Here is a 19726-nt window from a genome sequence, read left to right as displayed (position 1 = left end):
TAACTGACAACCAAACTGTATCGTGTAAACAACATGATGACAAAAGTCTCAGCATTCACAGAAGCTTCTGAGCGTGCTGGGTTCTTATTTATCCGTAATGATAATACAGATCCTAGCAACGTGTTGCCACGATAGAGGAAACACACATTCTATGGAAGTTGGAGTATTTTACTTTCAAATACAAATGAAGATCAGGATTCAAAGCATTAAAAATGATTATATAAGGGGAATCTGAATCTTTACATAAATAGAATCTAGAGCTTTCAAAGAAAAGACAGACCTGGGGGCACCTGGGTGGCTCAGTCGGTTGAGCGTCTGACTCTTGATTTGAGCTCAAGTCACGATCTCATGGTTCGTGGGATCGAGCCCCTCATGAGGCTCTGTGCTGACAGCATGTGCCCTACTTGGGATTCTCTCTCTCCTTCTCTCTCTGTCCGTCCCCTGCTCACGTGCCCATGTGCACGTGTGTGCTCTTTTTCTAAATAAACATTTAAAAAAAAGAAAAATAAGACAGAATTTGGGAAGAGTGGAAGTGTTGGGAATATGATGCTAACAGTAATTCTCTTTCCAGAGAGTAACTATTCTACTGCATAGACTATTCCTTTGTGTTTTCCTATGTAATATCTATTTCAATTTTTTCTCTAATCTTACCTTCCTTTAACCTTTGTGTATGGAATATGAAAGGGAGGGGAAGGGGAAAAAGAAAGACTTGTTATAAAGTAGATATTGAAGCAAAAGTAAGAACAGAATGGTTAATAAACATAGTGGCTTGCTAGGTCTCAACAGACAAAAACTTCACATGGAAGAACCTTTAAATCATTTGGACTGTGATTTTCTGTATAGACCAGCAGAAGGGGGCTATGGATAGGAATGACTTCGAGAGAATTTGGAAGTGCTTGCTTGAAAGTATCTTCTCCATATTTTGATCCCCATTTTTATTATTTTTGAAATGGAAATACCCCTGGAGGAGGTAACATAGTACATTAATATGCTAGAGCCGTATCAGATCTTTCTTCTTCTGTCTAAGGGAGAACATTCGGGGGAAGGCTCTGAGAATAAGGACATGAGAAAGAAGAAAGGAACAAGACGAAATTAAAGGAAAATGTTGTTCAAGCTGGCCTGGAAATGCAGTTCAGAAGTAGCAAGAGCGATTTAGGAGTCTGATGAATAAACTCGGTAACAGCATTGGTGGTTATTACTCAGACCTAACTCATCGTTTTTCTTTACAGCAATTAGCCAACATGCTGATGTTGAAGTACCCATCTCTTGCAAATTTTTCCCAAACTTAATAACTTATGTTGACATAGTTTCTTTTTATAAGTACTTGATAGGCAACCTGGGCAGTTGATTAATATGTTTTGTGGTCTGTAATTTACCTCTAAAATACATTCACAAAGACAGTTTGATATAATTCCATGCATATTAGATAGTTGACATCCAAGGGTTGATCCAAGCAAGAACACACACTCCATAGGAGGGTGGCTAGTATTTCATTAAAAGACCACATTTCAGAGGTAGATAGTACAAATGTGTAAGGTATACTTGTTTCTGCTCAAGACCTCATGGTCTGTTAATTAGCATAAATGAACTCCTAGTTACATTATGGGGGATGGGTTTTTTAATGGTGAAATCACTGGTGTTCGCTTAAGTTGATCGGTGAAAATAATTTAGAGACTCTCCCTCTCTTGTGTCAAAAGGATAAAGGATAAAGTCTAGCGAACCGTTTGCTTTTTATTCCTCATAAGGGTGACTGAGGCTGGATTCTTCAGTAGTTCTATTTCATCCATTGATTTAGAGGATTCTGGCGGTCTGATCGCAATTATAAAGTAAATTCGATCCCGCTCCTGCACTGCTTTCCTAGTTGGAGTAAGAAAAATGTCCATACACTGAGCAGCTGGAACAACTAAAGGGATAAAGAGCTGGGACTTCCAAGCTTACAGAACAGGTTGTGTAGACAACTTTTGAGCCCACTGCTAAGAAACATGTGTCTTCTAACTGTAGGAAGGGCAGGCTTGTCTCACACCTGTTTTCTCACTGGGTGCTGAGTTAGATGAAGTTACTCATGCTTACTTGTCTATCTCTAACTACTGCCGGCTACGTCCATCTACTAAGAGCCAAAGTGGCATCTGTCTTCTCACAGCAGTGCATTTATTAGTGCCACATATATACAGGTGGTGCTGGATTCATTAGTGAACAAGCTTAGATCACAGCCTAGACTCCAGTTAACCAGAAACCAGAAACAGAGGAAGACAATTTTTAAATAATACTGGTCATGATAATTTACGTGATTTTAATTATAAGAACGAGGGTTTCTCAGAATGTTGCAATCTCTCAGAAGGGAAAAGTGATAAATTTATGCCCTGAAAAGCGACGGAAGTCTCTCATCCAAACCTATATTCTTTAATGTACATAGATTCTTGTGAATTGTCTTATAGATGCACCCACAGATGATAAGATGTTTAAAATATTTATGAGCTGTTTGGAAAATATTACAATCTGTCTGTGTCTCAGGTCACATGTCTTCAGCATCGGAACACGAATACCTCTCAGGGTTGTTGTAAGGAATAACCAGAATACTACAGATGATACTATGCATCTACTTTTTTTTGTTTTAATTTTTTAAAGTTAATTATTTATTTTGGGAGAGACAGAGTGAGTGAGTGAGCAGGGGAGTGGCAGAGAGAGAAAGAGAGAGAGAGAATCACTGACAGTGCAGAGCCTGATGCACAGCTCAAACCCACGAACTGTGAGATCATGACCTGAACTGAAACCAAGAGTCACTTGACCGACTGAGCCACCCAGGCATCCCGAAAGCATCTACCCTCTTATACAGAGTTGATAATAAGTGCTAAGAATTATGACATCCTTTAAATAAAAGGGATATATTAATAGATATTTAAAATTAATAGATTTCCATAAATTTAAAAGTCATGTTTCAGAAACTATTTACTTCTTATAGTATTAAAATAAGGGATTAAAAACAAGTAAAGGGTTTCCAGATTAGGATAGTGGATATACATGGCATTTAACTTCTAAAAAATTACAGTTAGAGTATATGTTATATATACACAAAATCTGTGTGTGAGAGAGTAAAAGGGAGAGAAGTTAATGATTGCATGAGGGCAGGAGGGCTGTACTGGGTCTGTACTGGGCACACCAGGACATGTGGTAACTTACCCTAAAGTTTAAAGTCAACAAGACCCTGCCGCTCTTTTCTTCCTAAGTTTATTTACTTATTTTGAGAGAGAGAGAGAGCATGCATGCAAGTGGGCGAGGGGCAGAGAGAGGGAGAGAGAGGATCCCAGGCAGATTCACACTGTCAGCACAGAGTCCCCTGCAGGGCTCAAACTCATGAACCATGAGATCATGACCTGGGCTTAAGTCAGATGCTTAACCAACTAAACTACCCAGCTGCCCAGACCCTGTGACTCTTAATAACAAACACAGAGCTAATCATTATGAGGAATCTGAGGGAAGCTGAGGAGCCTAGAAATAAAGGGGAAAAAGAAAAAGAAAAAAAAAACGAAAATAAAGATATTTAGAGAAAATGAAGAAAAAAGATGTCTGTCATCCTTGAGAACGAGCAAAGGCTGTGCATTCAGGAAGCAACAGGAGAATGCCATTACAAAGGAACTTTCCAGGGGGCGCCTGGATGGCTCAGTCCCTTGAGCAACTGACTCTTGATTTCAGCCTAGATCATGATCCCAGGGTCATGGTATCGAGCCCTGAAATGGGATCCTGGAGCCTGTTTCCAATTCTCTCTCTCTCTCTCTCTCTCTCTCTCTCTCTCTCTCTCTGTGCCCCTTCCCCCCATGTCTCTTGCTGTCTCTGAAATAATAAATAAATGAATTAATTAATTTAAATGATTTTGTAAAAAGTAAGTTTTCAGGAACAAAAAAGAGTTCTTCGATTAAAGTCATGATGAAAAGTCATTCTAGAGGGAACAGAAATCAGAAGAGACAAAATCACAAAGAGAACAACGAAAAGAAGCGTAAGGAGTTGCCAGCATGAAAGTGAGCACTCAGCAAACGGATGAAATAGACATACTCTAAGGCATGTTGTGAAATTTCAGAACATCTGGGACAAAAAGAACATGCTAACTTCCAGAGAGAAGGGGGGGGGGGTTCCTAGTAAAGAATCATGAAGGGACCAGGGGGTGTGTGGTGCTGGGGAGAGAGAGAGAGAGAGAGAGAGAGAGAGAGAGAGAGAGAGAGAGAAGAGACAGAAACAGAGAGAGATAAGGCTGAGGGAGACAGGGATCATGGGAAGCATGAGATCCAGCACAGGGAGAGGTGAGGAATTCCCAGCTGAACGACACTAGTGTGGCAACGTGAGGTTTCACGATGACAGCATGCCCCAGACACAGACAGCAAACAGTCTGGGTGGGAGAATGTAGACACATCAGCAAGATGCCCATGACCATTTTACAGTCTCTTAAAAACTGAGAAAGGACGGAAAAGCAGAAGGGGCCAAGATGGTTCCCCAGGGAAGACTGAATAAAACAGACGTACAGACAAGCAAAGAGGAAACGACGACGGCGACAATGATGATGTTGTTCTTGCCTGGTCTCACTTTTTAATGCTGACTGTCTTTGCTCAACAATATTACTGAAAACAGGTCATGATGTGAAGGGAGGTCAGCCCTAACAGAGTCCCCTGTCCACCAATGAAATAAAGACATTTTTGACAACTTTGTTACTTCCTCTCTTCACAAATGAGACAGATGCTGCCATGTGGCAGTCATTTGTAGGACACTGATGAGCTTTAGGGCATTAGCTTAAGTGAGTCCCAGGCAATATGGTTCCAATATTTGCCAGTTTAGGCAACATGTACTATTGGTACAGTTTATTGTAACTTTTTCAGTTGCATCGATTGGACCAACCTAAGGTAAAACAAGAAATTAGCTGCTCTATGAGATTCTCTCAACAAAATTGCAAGAAACCTTTTTATATGGAAATCTGTTTACTCAGAAGGGATGAAAGGTGACCCACAAAACCGAAAAGGGTAGGGTTTGGAGAGAGAAACCCAAACGTACTGGCTTGAGGTCAGGCAGAGGAGAGGACTTCCTAGGGCAGGCCTGTGCAATGATTCTCGTGTTCTTTGGTTTCTGACCATAAGGCAATAAGCTGACCTTAATTGGATCTCCCAAGGTGTTTTTCCCCCCTCCTTCCTGCCTGATCAGCTGATTACAGAGGACTAGATAAGAGTCTCAGACCCCAAATGTCAGACGACTCAACAGCCCTTAGCTATAGACAATGTAAAGCCATTCTTGGCTACGGAGGAGGCAGGGGGAGATCACATAACAAAGGCACTGCTTTAAAAAAAAAAAAAAGGTTAGAGTGGAAGAGAGCCAAAGCATAAGAGACTCTTAAAAACTGAGAACAAACTGAGGGTTGATGGGGGGTGGGAGGGAGGGGAGGGTGGCTGATGGGTATTGAGGAGGGCACCTTTTGGGATGAGCACTGGGTGTTGTATGGAAACCAATTTGACAATAAACTTCATATATTGAAAAATAAATAAATAAATAAATAAAGCACCAAAGGGCAGTGTATTTAAAATACTGTCTAGGAAGGCATGTAAAAATATTCGGAGGTGGGTGCATTTGCATCTGGGGTACCCTTTTGGAGGCTCCAGACGTGACCCTGAGGACCCAGTTATAGCTCTAAAGCTGTTTCTTCTTGATTTTCCATGGCATCCCATACTCCCTCCCAGACCCTGTCCCATGGCATGGGCCTCACCCCACCTCTAATAGCGTTCCTCTCCTTCTCTTGATTTAAGTTCAAAACCCATTCGAGAGCTTTCGTGGTATTAACCTATCACTGTGACAGGCACACAATGAAGAGGTTTGAAAGAGAGCCTGGCAGGTGAAAGCCATCTGTGGAATAAAAGTATGAATCCAGAAGGGAGTCTTGGGCAAGTGGGTAATCAGTTACGGAGAAGAGCTCTCTTTTCAGGCTGTGTTTGATCAGTGAGTTGGTTCCTAGATTTTCAATTGAAGCTGTATGAACAGAATTGAATTCAAAGATTTATACTGATTGTGAGGAACCGAAATAGCTGAGCGCGTGAGGCGGGAGTTGCTGAGTGATTACAAAGGTTTTTTTTTTTTTTTTTTTTTTTTTAACAAAGACAGTTTGTGAGAGGTCGGCCAAGAGGAGAAGACGTCCTAAGAGGAGACGCCAAGGAGAGCTCTTCTATGTGCAGGTTAACAAAGGAGGAGGTGCACTGGGTTAGGAGACCAAAAAGGGAGAGAAAAGGCCTGTGATGAGAAAAAATATAAATGAGCAGAGGGAATAAAATGGAAGAAGCCAGTGTTTTGAGGCTTCCACTTGAGGCCACGAATTTATCAGAGAAATAGTTCATGACACATGGAAACACCAAGGGACTGGAAGCATAGTAATGCCCAGTCTGCGGATGTTAATAAGCCTAACAGAGAATAGGGGGGCTGCGTGTGTCCTCATTTCTTGCTGGTTTCCTTGCAGAAAAGGGAAGAATAAGGCACTGTGATCACATTAAATATTATGCACTATGATCCCCAACACAATTCCATTCAATGTCGTTACATTCTCACACCAGATTTGGTTAGATTCGGAGTAAGATTTTACATTGACAAAATAACTAGATATTGGCAACAGAATTTAAATTATCCTTAAAGTTGGGCTCAAACCCTAAGGGATGGCTAACCTAGGTAGATAGGAAATATATGACTTATCCTATAAAGCTCTCAGAAAACTGTAACTTGTAGTTGAATTTAGAGCTAAAATTGATAATAATTGCTTAATGGTTTCGATTCTGATTTCATGTAAAATGTGTTCTCTGATTAAAAACCCTAAGGCATTCGTTGCTCAATTAAGAAGTAAATAGTTTACAGCAAAAATGCTGTCCAAACCACAGATAATAAATTAGAGCTGTGTAAGGAAGTTTTGATGATAACGATCACGGAAAGATATGGGTACGAGGTGCTGATTTTGGAAATCATATTACAGATCATACTACAAAATCCAAAATGAGGAGTAGTGTTTGAACCACACAGACACACACACACACACACACACACACACACACACACACACACACACACAGTAACTAGGACCTCTGGTTCTGAATCGCACAACCCTAAGAAGTCAACCTCCGTAACTTACTAAGATTTGCTGTGTGACTTAGGGCTTAGTATTGCTGATCATTACCTACCTTGTGGGGTTGTTCTGAACTACTGGATGATGAACGAGTTAACACGGGCAATCCACCTAGAATAGCGCCGGACATTAAGTTTGCCTCGAGAATATATACAGCTTCAAGTATAAAATGCAAAGCCTTTATGACACATTTCCTACCATGTTAGTAATTCATATCTGGAGCTGGTAAGCAGTTTTCATTTTTTTAAAATCATATTTTCAAGATTTCCTAAACTGAACAATATGCTAAAGGCTCTAAGAAAAATGATAATTAAAAAAGCTTAATATTTTACACACTAAACGTGGCACTGTTACTCAAAAGATAAGAATGAATGCAGCTGGAATTATGACTACTCCACAAAGGTATTCGTAGCTAGGTGTGGTGAGAAGAATACAAAGATGGCCGCCAAGATTCCCGTCACCCGGGGTTTACTCCCTGCTAGGCCCCACCCCTTGAATGTGGGTAGGATCAGTGAGCACGATGGGTCATAACTCCTGCAGGTAGGTCCCTCTACCTGGCAAAGGTAAAGAGATTTTGCGGATGTAAGCAAGGCCCCCAATCAATTGACTTCCATTAATCAAACAGGTAATTATCCTGGGTAGTCATGACCTACTCGAGTGAGCTCTTGAGAGACAGTCTGGAGACCAGAGAGATCCATCAACTGCCAAGCTGTGAGAGGGACTCACGGCTGGGACCTCGGAGCAGCAGCCAGGATTGCTGAGAGCATCCACAGCCAACAGCCAGGAAGGAAACGGGGCCCTCATTAAAACTACAAGGAACTGAATTCTGTCAACAACTTGAATGAACATGGGAGAGGATCCCAAGCCTCAGAGGAAATCACGGCCCCTCTGACTCCTTCATTTCAGCCTGTGAGACCTGAGCAGTGGGCCCGCTAACCCGTGGCCGACTCCTGACCGACGGAAACGTTGACATAATAAATTGTGAGCTGCGAAGAAACTGAATATGATCGAGAAGGACCCGCTTTGCTTTGCTGGGGGGAAGGGTATATGAGCAGGAATGGTGGGGGAGGTTCACGATACTTCCCAGGAAGCCACGCGCACCACCAGAGACTCATTTCCTTTACTTCACTGCCGAAACTTCTGAGAAGCATAATAATAAATAAAATGATATTACCGAGTGCAAGTGCTTAGGAACTTGAGTAACAAGCTCTCTATAAATATTAGATTAAAAAGACATGAACAGCTTTTACCATTATAGAGGATAATAGAATTTGATCAGCTAAATCCCAGGGCTTTATAAAGCACAAATTATGTAAACAAGCTTAATGGCTTTTTGGATAAAACTACAAAACTAGTTCTAGGAAGAATACAGGAGGTGTTTGGACTTCCAATTTCACACGCTACAGCACGGATGCTTACTTAAATTTAAAAAAATTAAACACGAATGCAGAGAGGGTTATAAAGAACATGAATTAGCGTACAGAATATTAAGAAAAACATTGTTTTTGATTTAGAGATAAGGAGTAAGTTTCTTACTTACTGAGGATAATGGCTGGATCTAGCTTTATATACAAATTGTTATTAATCAGCGGGCAGAAAGAAGCAAATGAAGCTTCAAATATAAAAGTTCAAGGTTTCTAGGAAGAGATGTTGGTAAACATCTTAAGAAAACAGAACTAGGAGCTTAAATGTTAAAAAAAAAACTGCACGGATAACAGAGGTAAAAACTCAAAATATATGACAGTTTATGTTCATGAAAGTCATATTTACAACAGCAAATTCTCAGAGAGAGGGTCAGAGTGGAGAAAGAGGGTCACCTCCTGGCAAGGGTGACCGTGCCTACGTTTTATAATACGCCCTAAGATCCAAACAAGAAAACCAGGCTTTGGCTTGCGTAGAACGATGTCTTCTTCCACAAAAGACTTCAATGGATACATTCTCTCCTCAATACCAACTCCACAGTACTTGAAGTGCTCTGTCATTTAGGGTACCCCCTAATTTCCAAGCCATGTAGCCCTGAACTGCAAATAGTCAAAAGAAGAATTGCATAGTAGGAGACCTGCCTCATGATAGAAAATGAGGAGTGCCAATTTATGTCAGACTTGGGCAGGAAATGAGTAAATTCAAGCTTATTTGAGATAAGAGGATTCTGTCTCTAGGTTATTTGACTGCAAGTAGTGACATTTTTCTTTCATGTTCCATAATAGAATTTTTCTTTTTCTTTTTTTCTTATCCTCTCTCTCTTTCTCCCTCTCTTTTTTTTTTTTTTTTTTTAATAATGGAAGTCAGTGTAGAGATCCTCTCACTTCAGTCCCTACATTTCACTTACAAGGAAACCAGAAACTGAGATAGTGATTAAAGTTCTACAGGGCATTTGTATAGTGGTACCTGCCTATGGCACAGCTGTACTAGGCATGCCCCTTTCCTAACGTGGCCCTGGTTTTCTTTGTTCCACTTCACGCAATTAGCCAAGGCAGAAACCTGGGCATCATTTTCAACTCTTATCGCACCAGCCACAGTCTGGCCAACTCGACTTCCTAAATATCCATGAAGTCAATCCCCTCCTTAACCTGACTGTCACCACCTTAAATCTCAGTTTCAACTCCTGGATTACAACAGGGGTGTTCTAACTTGTCTCCCTGTTCTATGTCTAGGTCTCCTTTGGAGAATTCTACTCAAGGTCATGCTTTGGCAACTGGGTGGCTCGGTCATTATGCATCTGACTTCAGCTCAGGTCATGATCTCACAGTCAGTGAGTTTGAGTCCCACATCGGGTGAGCACGAGCCCTGCTTCTGTGAAAAACAGGAACCCCAGGTGAGCCCTGATTTTCTCTCTCTCTCTCTCTGCCCCTTGCTCACTTGCGCTCTCTCTCTCTCAAAACAAAAAAAAATATAGTATTATCAAATGCTTGCTTTTCCCTCAGGACCAAATTTCAACTGCTTTTGCATGCCGTACAAAGCACTATATGAGTTGATCAATTTTTCCCACCCCCTCTGCTACTTTTCCAGGCCCCACAACACCCACGTGTTCTTTAAGACTCAGCTCATGAGTCCACTGTTTTGTGGGAGATTTTGCTGGTCCCTGAGTCTAGGGTAACTGCTGATTTTAGGGTTTCCTAGAGTTGTCCATGCAGACCTTTGGAGGTTGGTCACTTCCAGCCATACCACATTCCCTGCCTCCTGCTTGCCATTACTTGCTATACTTAGGTGCATTGCCTTGTTCATTATAGACATTTTCATTGATTCAGTCACTCTCCATCCTCAAAACTTGTTTTCATTCTCTAAGACCCAAGAAGTCACTTCAACATCCATAGGGATGACCCATTTTTCCCCAAAATGCTCTTAGATGCTCTTTCCCCACGTACTCTCAATTACATTCTCCTAGACGCCTAAATGTTATTTAATCATCAGAAACCTGATCTCTGCTGAATTCCTGAGAGCTCATTCCCAAGATGCCTTTTCCCTATTTACATCAAGCCCTAAGTGATATTACTTGTCATATATTCATATGCTAACAATTAGCACATTTATACCTAACCCAAATATCCTTTGTAAGGTCTTACTGTAACTGCAAAATTTGATTCTCAAGTCAGATGGTATACAGCACCTCACATTTAACTATGCCAAAACTGACTTCTTGAATTTTCTCTAAATCTGTTCTTCCCTTAATTGTCCACATCTCCCAATGGCACTGTAATTCACCTAGTCATTCAGTCCACATATTCGGGAGTTATTTTCGATAACTGTCTTTAGCTATGCTCACCTAATCTGTCATCCATCCTGATAAGTCTACCTTCAGAATAGATCTAAAATTCATCTCTTTCTCCTCACTTAAACTGTGACCCCTCTAGTTCAAGAAGGAGACGATGCTTCCTTGGACTTTCACAAAAACTCCAGAACCAGTCTCAGTGTTTCTACTCTGCGACTCATGGCACCCCCAATGGTAATTTTAAACAAGACCCTCTCCTTCTCCTGCTTAAAACCTTTCCATGGAGTCCCACCCCCTGTGCTGAAAAATAATTGAAAACATAAAAAGCAAGCTTTTCTATGTACCTCCACCCTTACTGCCTGGTCTGCTCTGGCCCTGCCTATCTGGAAGCTTCACTTTGAGCCCCTCTCCGAGGCTCTCTATGCTCCAGACTCTGGCCACTCGGGTCTCAGGTTCTTGAAAGGAAACAATCTCTTTCACGCCTTGCAGAGTTAATTTACAGGGCTCATTTCCTCCCCTCACCTTCCCGAGTGCTTTGTCTCTTTTCATACTTTAGATTTTGGCTAAAAAGTTGCTTCCCAAGAGAGGCATTATCTAAAATCCAGTATCCAAAGTAAATATGTCCTCGGAATTCCATTACTTTTCTTGATAGAAAAATCACTTATTTGTTTGCCTTTTTTAATGTTTATGTATTTTTGAGAGAGAGAGAGAGAGAGAGAGAGAGAGAGGGGCAGAGTGTGAGTGGGGGGAGGAGCAGAGAGAGAGGAGACACAGAATCTGAAGCAGGCTCCAGGCTGTGAGCTGCCATGAGGCCACATTCGAACCCACAAAGCATGAGATCATGACCTGGGCTGAAGTTGGACGCTTCACCGATTGAGCCACCCAGGTGTCCCTATTTGTTTGCTTTTTAAATGTGTTTTATTATTAGTTGTGAAGGCATTTGGTTATCCACTTATCTCGCATGGCACAATTCCTGATGCATAGTGGATATATAAATTTAAAAAAAAAGCCTGGAAAAAGGATTGTAGAGGTATCCTCAAACACTCTTACTGTTTTTCCATAAAGACTGTGAAAATATTCACAGTCTTTGGGATTTTTTTGGTGTGTATTATATATTTTTAATTAAAATTCTTCCTTGAGTAATATAGATCCATATGCAGTTGTGATAAATAAGAGAGGTCTCTTGTACCCTTCATTCACTTGACCCAGTGGTGCCACCTTGTAAAACTACAGTACAGCATCACAACCAGGATATTCACAGTACAGTCAGGATACTAAACATTTCCATCAGGACAAGAGTCCCTCATGTTTCTCTTCTATAACCACACCTTCTGTACTCCCACCCATCCCTCCTTAACCCCCCAGCAGCCATTAAGCTGTTCTCCATTTCCATAATTTTGTCATTTCAAGAATGTTCTATAAATGAAATCAGACAGTATATAATGTTTTGAGACTGGATTTTTTTTTTCACTCAGCATAATTCACTGGAGATTTATTTTTCTTGCATTGGATCAAGAGTTCATTTTTTTTTTTTTTTTTTTTTCACTGCTGAAGACTATCCCATGGTATGGATGTACCAAGTCTGTCTGGCCTTTCACCTGTTTAAGGGTATCTGGGTTCTTTCCAGTTTCTGGCTATTACCACTAAGTCTGCTGTGATAAGCTGCATATAGGTTTTCATGTGAACATGTCCTTATTCCCCTGGGGTACATGTCCAGGAATGCAACTGCAGGGTCAGGTAGTAGTTGCATGTTTAGTTTTTAAAGAAACTATTATTAGGAATTGGGGATGGAAATAAGGATGATTTGCCAGAGGTATTGTAAAGAAGAAATTGAGAATATAACAGAAACAGTGAGCTTAGGTGACCAAAAGATATCAGCAGGTTGAAATTGTGGACTGAATCGAACAATAACATTTTCTAAAAGGGACACACTTCAAGTCCTCCCCTATGATTCAATATGAAACATAATGAGGATAAGGAATACAGTAGTTATTTGATAATGTTAAACAAACAAATACAATGTGGAGACATACGTTGACAGAAGTGTGGTAATAATGATTGTTTGGAGGAACTCCTTGTCCAAAAATCAAGAGAGACTTCCTTTTTCCTGTCAGGACCTAAATTAATTGTGTTTTTGTTTCCTTTGTCCTTTCTTTTAAATTAGTAATTGAATTCACAGTTTAGTATTCCAAAGAATAGATCTAAATCAGAAGTAATTTTCAATAGTGTCTTTATTTTCCACCAAATCTATATCAGATATTATTGGTCGGCGAGGTCCCTTTCCTTAAATTTTTCACATCTCTGTGCAAGTGGAAAGCTCTCCCCCATCCCACCCCAGCCATAGAAAGAAAGAAAAAAAGGATGATCCCTGCCAAGACATTGTTTCTTCCCCAGAGAAGATGTTTTGCTCCCATTTTTAAAATATGTGATATATTCAACAGTGGTAACACCTCATTATGCTTGGGTCGCTGAGAAGTAGGACAGCTCTACTCTTTAACACAAGTGTTATAAAGTAAGGTGCATATTCGCTTTCTCAGGATACAGAGCGATAGATATATCAAGACTTCTAGAATTATTCATGCTGTCATTCCCTCCTCCTCTTCAACATATTATTTCTTGAAATGCAACAGCCCAAACCAACCTGTGTAGTACCATGCTGTCCTAATGATGTCAAGTTCATGTTCTTTCCAGATGAAGGAAGGGTTAATGGGTGGCAAAAGGCCAAGAATGCCGGCTGGCCTTCAATGGTCCCTGACACGCTGGTGTTCATAACTATCTTGAATGATACAAGAAGCATATTCTTACTGTATAAGGTGGTACTGTACTCTTTATTGTCCGGATGTGTTTAGAGTATTGGGTTAAACTATAATCATATTTTGTATATATTAGAAGAAATAAAAATCAGGATTCTTACAGATTAAATCCAGTTCTCATCGATTATATTTGAGTTCAAATAAGATTAACATGAAGGTAAACAAGAAAGGACTTGAGTACACTGACGAGTACAACCATCAATATGCTCTTACGTCAAGCTTTCTGGTACGTGGGTTTCTTCGCTGGGTTATGTTTAGAGTTCTTGGCGTGGAAAGATAATTTTGGGAGGACAGCTACTATTTTGCTATTTTCTCTACATACTATATTCCTGTCTTTATCATTCTCCTTCTGTTCTGGGCCATGCCTGGCTTCCTGATATTGCGGGGAGTCCTCCACGGGGTTTGCTTCCCCTCAACGCTGTCCGGGGTTCTCCCTTTGAGTGGCACAATCCTATTTCCATTTCGCACCTACGTTGGGGAATGTCATCGAAAAGATGTGACTACTGATTGTCCTGTAAGCTGAACCCAAGCACTCCGAGGCTTCTCACTTCCAAATGTCACCCTCTCCTGTCCTTGGAATGTGGGTTCCACTAGCCTTTTCCTCTCCTAGAGGTTGCTCCAAGAACAGAGTTGAGATGGTGATGCGATGCTGAGGACACCTGTATGGTACATGTGACTGGACCCAGTTAAGGCCTCTTTAGAAACTTCTAAGAATTTGCTGCCATCCTTGTGCTTCTTAAAACTGCCACCTGCCAACCTGGAGTGACCTGCCTCTCCCCCTGCCCTCCGGTTTCAGATTACACCAGAAAAGTTCCCTGGAGGGTTGCGAACCAACAAACTATTCAGTCAAAGTCTCCAGAGGTTGAGCCAGTAAGTGTGGAAAACAAAGATAAGAACAAGAAACCTGTGATTCTAAAGCACTGCCAGATTTAAGAACCATTGGCCTCAAACAGATTTGTATTTAATCTTGTCTGAATAATATAAACAAGATATTTAACTCTCTAATCCTTCAAAAAATAATAATACTTTGCTCCCGGGTAACATTTACTGAAAGTCTACCATGTGTCAGATAATATGTGAAGAACCGAACGTACATTATCTTCTTTAATTTATGTAATAATGTTATGAAGTAGATATAGATATTACTATTAACCCATTTTACAGATAAACGTACTGAGGCTTATTGAGTTATTAAACTTAATAAATAACGTGCCCAAGATCGATGGAGCCAGGATGTAAACCAGGTAGTGTAAGTAAAGAATTCATCATGGTATCTGACACACAGTAGACAGATCATGTAGTAATCATCATAAATAGCATCAAATAATCATCGTTACTGTTATAATCAAATGCCTCAGCAGTTTCCATCAAATGCTGATCCTCTCCTGGAGCCAGTGAATAGTACATGTCCCACACTCTTCTACTTTGGAGGGTAAGACATTACTAAGTATCTGATGGAAAATCTGTTCTTAGACATCTGTATATCTTACACATTGTGGGTGTTTACAAGAACCCCACAATTTCATTTCATAACCCTGAAATTTAATATGGAAGTAAAGAAAAACTAGGTTCTCTTCTGATGTAGAAAACTCCAGATACATTTTGTGAAAGGTGCAGGTGATGCCAGAATAGGATTTCAGTACCCAGAAAGTCTCCTTCTGTAACTGGGGGGCCCAGGGAAGCTCTGGAATGGTCCATAAGCTTCCCCTCACACGGGCAGTATGGACAGTCAAGCAGTCTACGTTACTCATGGAGGCTGCTTCGTGGGTCAGTCCTTTCTATGGACTTCAACCTTCAATTTCACTTTCTGGGTTTTTCCCCTACATACTGATAATTTAAAATTATGTCCTGCTCAAGTCAGAAGGTGGACTTTAAAAAAAACAGGTTAGAAGATTTTATTGTAGAAATACATTTCACCGTTTTATGGAACAAATCCAACAATACATAGCTTATTACACGCTGAGATAAGAATGTGGCCCAGAAGAAATACACCTGGGTAGTACTGTCCATGCTCAACACGTAGAAAAGGAATGTTCGTGAAACATAAATATGGCACTGTTACCTGTCATGTTGCAGTAGACTTTCAGAGGCCCCAGCGGTCCACTGCCATCAGGATCTATCCAGTAGTAATTTGATGTCTGGCCCAGGTGTTTGTATGCTTCACAGGAAGGCTCATAGATCGCTGGAACAGAATAGCCTACATGAGAAAGGTGCAGTGCAAATGGCTCCCCAGATAGGTGCCCCAGCCACATCCAATACTGGCCTGCCACTAGCGAGCGGTATACCCTCCTGTTGGGAGTGGCATTCTTTTTCTCTACACTTAAATTCATGATTTGGTTCTTACTCTATAAGCCTTTTTGACCTAACAAAGATAGCGAGTTCCTGCTATGGCTTTATAGTTGGAAAAAAATATAAACCAAACAATAAACTGTTAAATAAATGTAATGTTGCATTAGGGCTCATGATCGTTGAAAAAATATTTAATCTGTAGTTATTTATATATGTCATCTCCTTACTGTAGGGGGCTTTATTTTGAAAGGCCATAAATACTGGTTGTTTTGTTGGGCTAAAAGAAAAATCCCTCTCTCTCTCTCTCTCTCTCTCTCTCACACACACACACACACATACACACACACACTTTTTTTGCATAGATAGCATAAATTTTCCTCAAACAGCATGGGATTTCTAATCTTCCTTCATTTAAGAAAAAAGGAAAGACACATTCCTGCTTCATTTTATTATAGGTGTATTAATTACATCGCATCTAGTTTTTATGGAAAGCTGACATCAATGTAATTAAATTACAGGTTCCTTTTCATTGTTTTCCCTTTTGTTCCCATGCTCCCAACACATTTTCTTTTCTCACAGAGACTGCATCTGTTTTTAGAAATACAAAATGGGCGTTTACATACCCCCTTTGTAGTTACAACTTCTGGAATACCATTGGGAAGACTTTTTAAAACAGCTCCACACTGACATTTATGATGACTTTGAAAGATGTCTTTCCACACTTGCTCTTGGCCAAAAGGCCGAGAAGCGATTGAAAGATGTCTTTCCAAAACTAAGAACTACTTCTGGTAAAGAGCTATCATCAGATGCACACATAGTACAGTCTTTTGGGAAACTGCACTGGAATTCACATGGCTGGGATCTGTCATTCTTCAACGACGGGTCTGATTCCAGGACCCTTTTCCACCTTCCTGTCCTCTTCCATGTTCTCCGTGCCTCCCTCTGGCTGCCTGTAGTTTCCTCGCCAAGATGTTGGGCCTCCGATTCTATTTCACGTCAACAACAACACACCAGACTAAAACAATTCTCAAATGCTTTGTTTTACTTAACCCTTCTTTCCTCCTTCCATTCTTTCTGCAAATTATTGAGTACCTATGATGTGCTGAGCAGGGATTAGGCAACACAAATACAGCTGTAAGCAATTCAGATGAAGAGCCTTTGGAGTAGGGTCTGTTCACTAATTATTGTGGTATTACTCACGCATTAAGGTGCCACTGGAAGGGGTGAAGATGGAAAGTTATGCAGGGCTCAAGCGCCTTATGTCCCAGTGTGATGATTAATATGCCCAATTTCAGTCTCCCAAGTCTCTTATTTGGATAATAAACTATGGTTGCTCTAATTTTGAATGCCATGCCAACTAAAATATTGCAATAAAGGGCAGCGAGGAAGAGTTTTTAAACCCTTCAGCAGGAAGATGCTATAATTAGATGTAGGTTTTAGAGAGAAAACTCCTGTAGCAAAACAATAGATTTTAGGGAAGTGATTCAGAAATTCATGAGCTCACAGAGGCTGTCATTGCCATAGGCCAGGGGAAGGATGACTGTTTCCATAAGAAAGTGCGAGGATGGATAAAGTATATGGCACTGACTCACATGTTTTTAAAATCAACTGGAGACGGAGACCAGGTGGGTGTAGGGAGTTAGGAAGAAAAAGAGTTCAGAATGACCTAAACGCACCATTTCTAACTGGCTCCTATTTTTTTGTAACCTCTCTCCAGATAATTACAATTTTTGTGGGTAGCTCAAAATGATCCAGAATGTCAGGTTAGAATTCTAAAGTTCTCCCTTTAGACCCTTTGGCCAATCTGCCATTATAAGCTTTCACGTTTCTTTTTTTTAAATTTAATCATGAGTCACTCTCTTTTCTCCCGGTAAACACCCCATTTTCCTTATCGTGTGGTATCTGTTTACAATAATCACACTATTAATTGGTCGTCTTACCCAAACATCTCTTCACTTTCCCAACAAATTATTCTTTTTACCCAGTGTTAGTCTGGTCCTAAGACATACTTTCATTATGTTAAAAAAAATGTAATGATTTTTCAGTCTCTGATATTACATCCCAGATTGCTATCTATGCCTACAAGACCTTCGACAAACCTAAGAGCTGTCTCCTGGTTTTGGTGAACTGCCAGTGTAAACCTCGCACACTGGTCAGGCAAATTTGACACAGGATCTTGCTCACCCTTTCTGGGGTTACCTTTATCTGCAATACACTACAAGCCTCTTTCTCAGTCTACCAACCTTCTCTACCGGAGTTAACAATTAACGCAGAAGTTCGAAGAAACAGGACTCTGCAATCAAACAGACTTGGGTTGAACTGACTCTGCAAAGCACCATGTATAGAACACAGGTAAAGTGCTTGATCTCACTTAGCCTTGTCTGGAGAAGAGGGATCGGGTACATTGCAATACAGTGACAAGAGCTGGAGGATATGACACCACCAACCGCTTCACCTTTCTATCTGGCCCACGGTCAACATTTAAGAGGTGGAATTTTTATGATTAATATACTACTTATTAATTAGGTCCTACTCACAGTCCTCCTTTCTTAAGGAGGGCCTCCCTAGTCAACGGTCCGGTCAATATACCCATCTTTCTGTACAATCCGGGGCATCCGTTGCTCATCTCACATCCTGTAATACCTGATTAGAGTCCATTTAGGACTTGATTGACTGTTGGTAATGGAATTGCATATACAACTATTTTATTTCCTAATAAGACTGTGAATTATCCTGCGGGGAGGGTCTAGAAGATACATTTCTCTTTCCTACTCCATGCAATCTAACATGGTAGATGTTTAAGAAAAGCCATCAGAACTAACGAAAGCATGATCTGATGGTAAGCGCGGGTAACTCCTGCACGTCTAAGAAAGCATCTAAGCACTCTAAAGAGGGCTACAGACCTTAATGTGAGGAACTGACTAAGAACCAATTCTGAAGGCTTGTAGATGAGGGAAATCTGGGTGTGCAAGCGGCTTGTCTCTTTGTCTTCAAAGCGTGACTGTTATTCTGTGTGACTTTAACCTACAACTGGCCTTCTGGCTGCTTTTGCCTCATCGACACAAATGGACACCAAGTACTTCAGTCCAAACTTTATCATGTGTGAAAAATCAACTGGACAGCTTGTTAAGATGGGGATTCCTGGGCTTCCCCCCAAAGATTCTGATTCAGCAGAGAATTTGCAGTTGTAATAAGCTTCTAAGTGAGCCTGATACTGCTGGTCCTGACTGCATGTTGAAGGGCCCTGCTCCAATCCTGGAAAAAAGTTAACTCTGGAAGGGTAGGCTAATTCCTTTTTTAAATTTAGATATAAAAGGGAAAAAAAATAGAACACTGAAAGGCAAGACAGTAGAGTTTTAAATAAGGCTGGAATGCCACCTCACTTCACTCAAAATAATGAAAAGGGAGTGGGATACAGACCCCTAAATAAAAATAAGGGTGCCTGGCTGGCTCAGTCAGTTGAGTGTCTGACTCTTTATTTTGACTCAGGGATTGAGCCCTGTGTGGGGCTCCGTGCTAAGCATGGAGCCTACCTGAGATCTTCTTTCTCTATCTCCTTCTGCCCCTTTACCCCGTTTGCAATCTCTCTCTCTGTGTCTCAAATTAAAAAAAATAAAACCCTAAATAAAAATACATGTCAAAAGAAACATACTTGGGTGAATGCACCCACATGGTAACAGTGATCATCTTTGATTAATAAGACTATGGATGATATAAGACTTCATACTTTTCTGTTTTCCATACTACTTATAATGTGTGTCAGTTACACTATCATTAAAAATA

At 40.7% G+C, this 19726-nt stretch overlaps 1 protein-coding gene across 1 annotated transcript in view; it reads right to left on the bottom strand.

Moving 5' to 3' along the window:
• The window catches only part of CNTNAP2 (contactin associated protein 2), a 1969961-nt gene that overhangs the window by 691654 nt on the left and 1258581 nt on the right, over positions 1–19726 (bottom strand). The window contains exon 12 of the mRNA XM_060633381.3: positions 15717–15836. Coding sequence (XP_060489364.1) covers positions 15717–15836 — 120 coding nt within the window. The remainder of the gene's footprint in view (positions 1–15716; positions 15837–19726) is intronic.

This window comes from Panthera onca, chromosome A2 (genome assembly GCF_046562875.1).
Source record: "Panthera onca isolate mPanOnc1 chromosome A2, mPanOnc1 haplotype 2, whole genome shotgun sequence".
Lineage (NCBI taxonomy): Eukaryota > Metazoa > Chordata > Mammalia > Carnivora > Felidae > Panthera > Panthera onca.
Note: the sequence above shows the minus strand (reverse complement) of the source record. Positions and strands in the feature narration are given on the sequence as shown.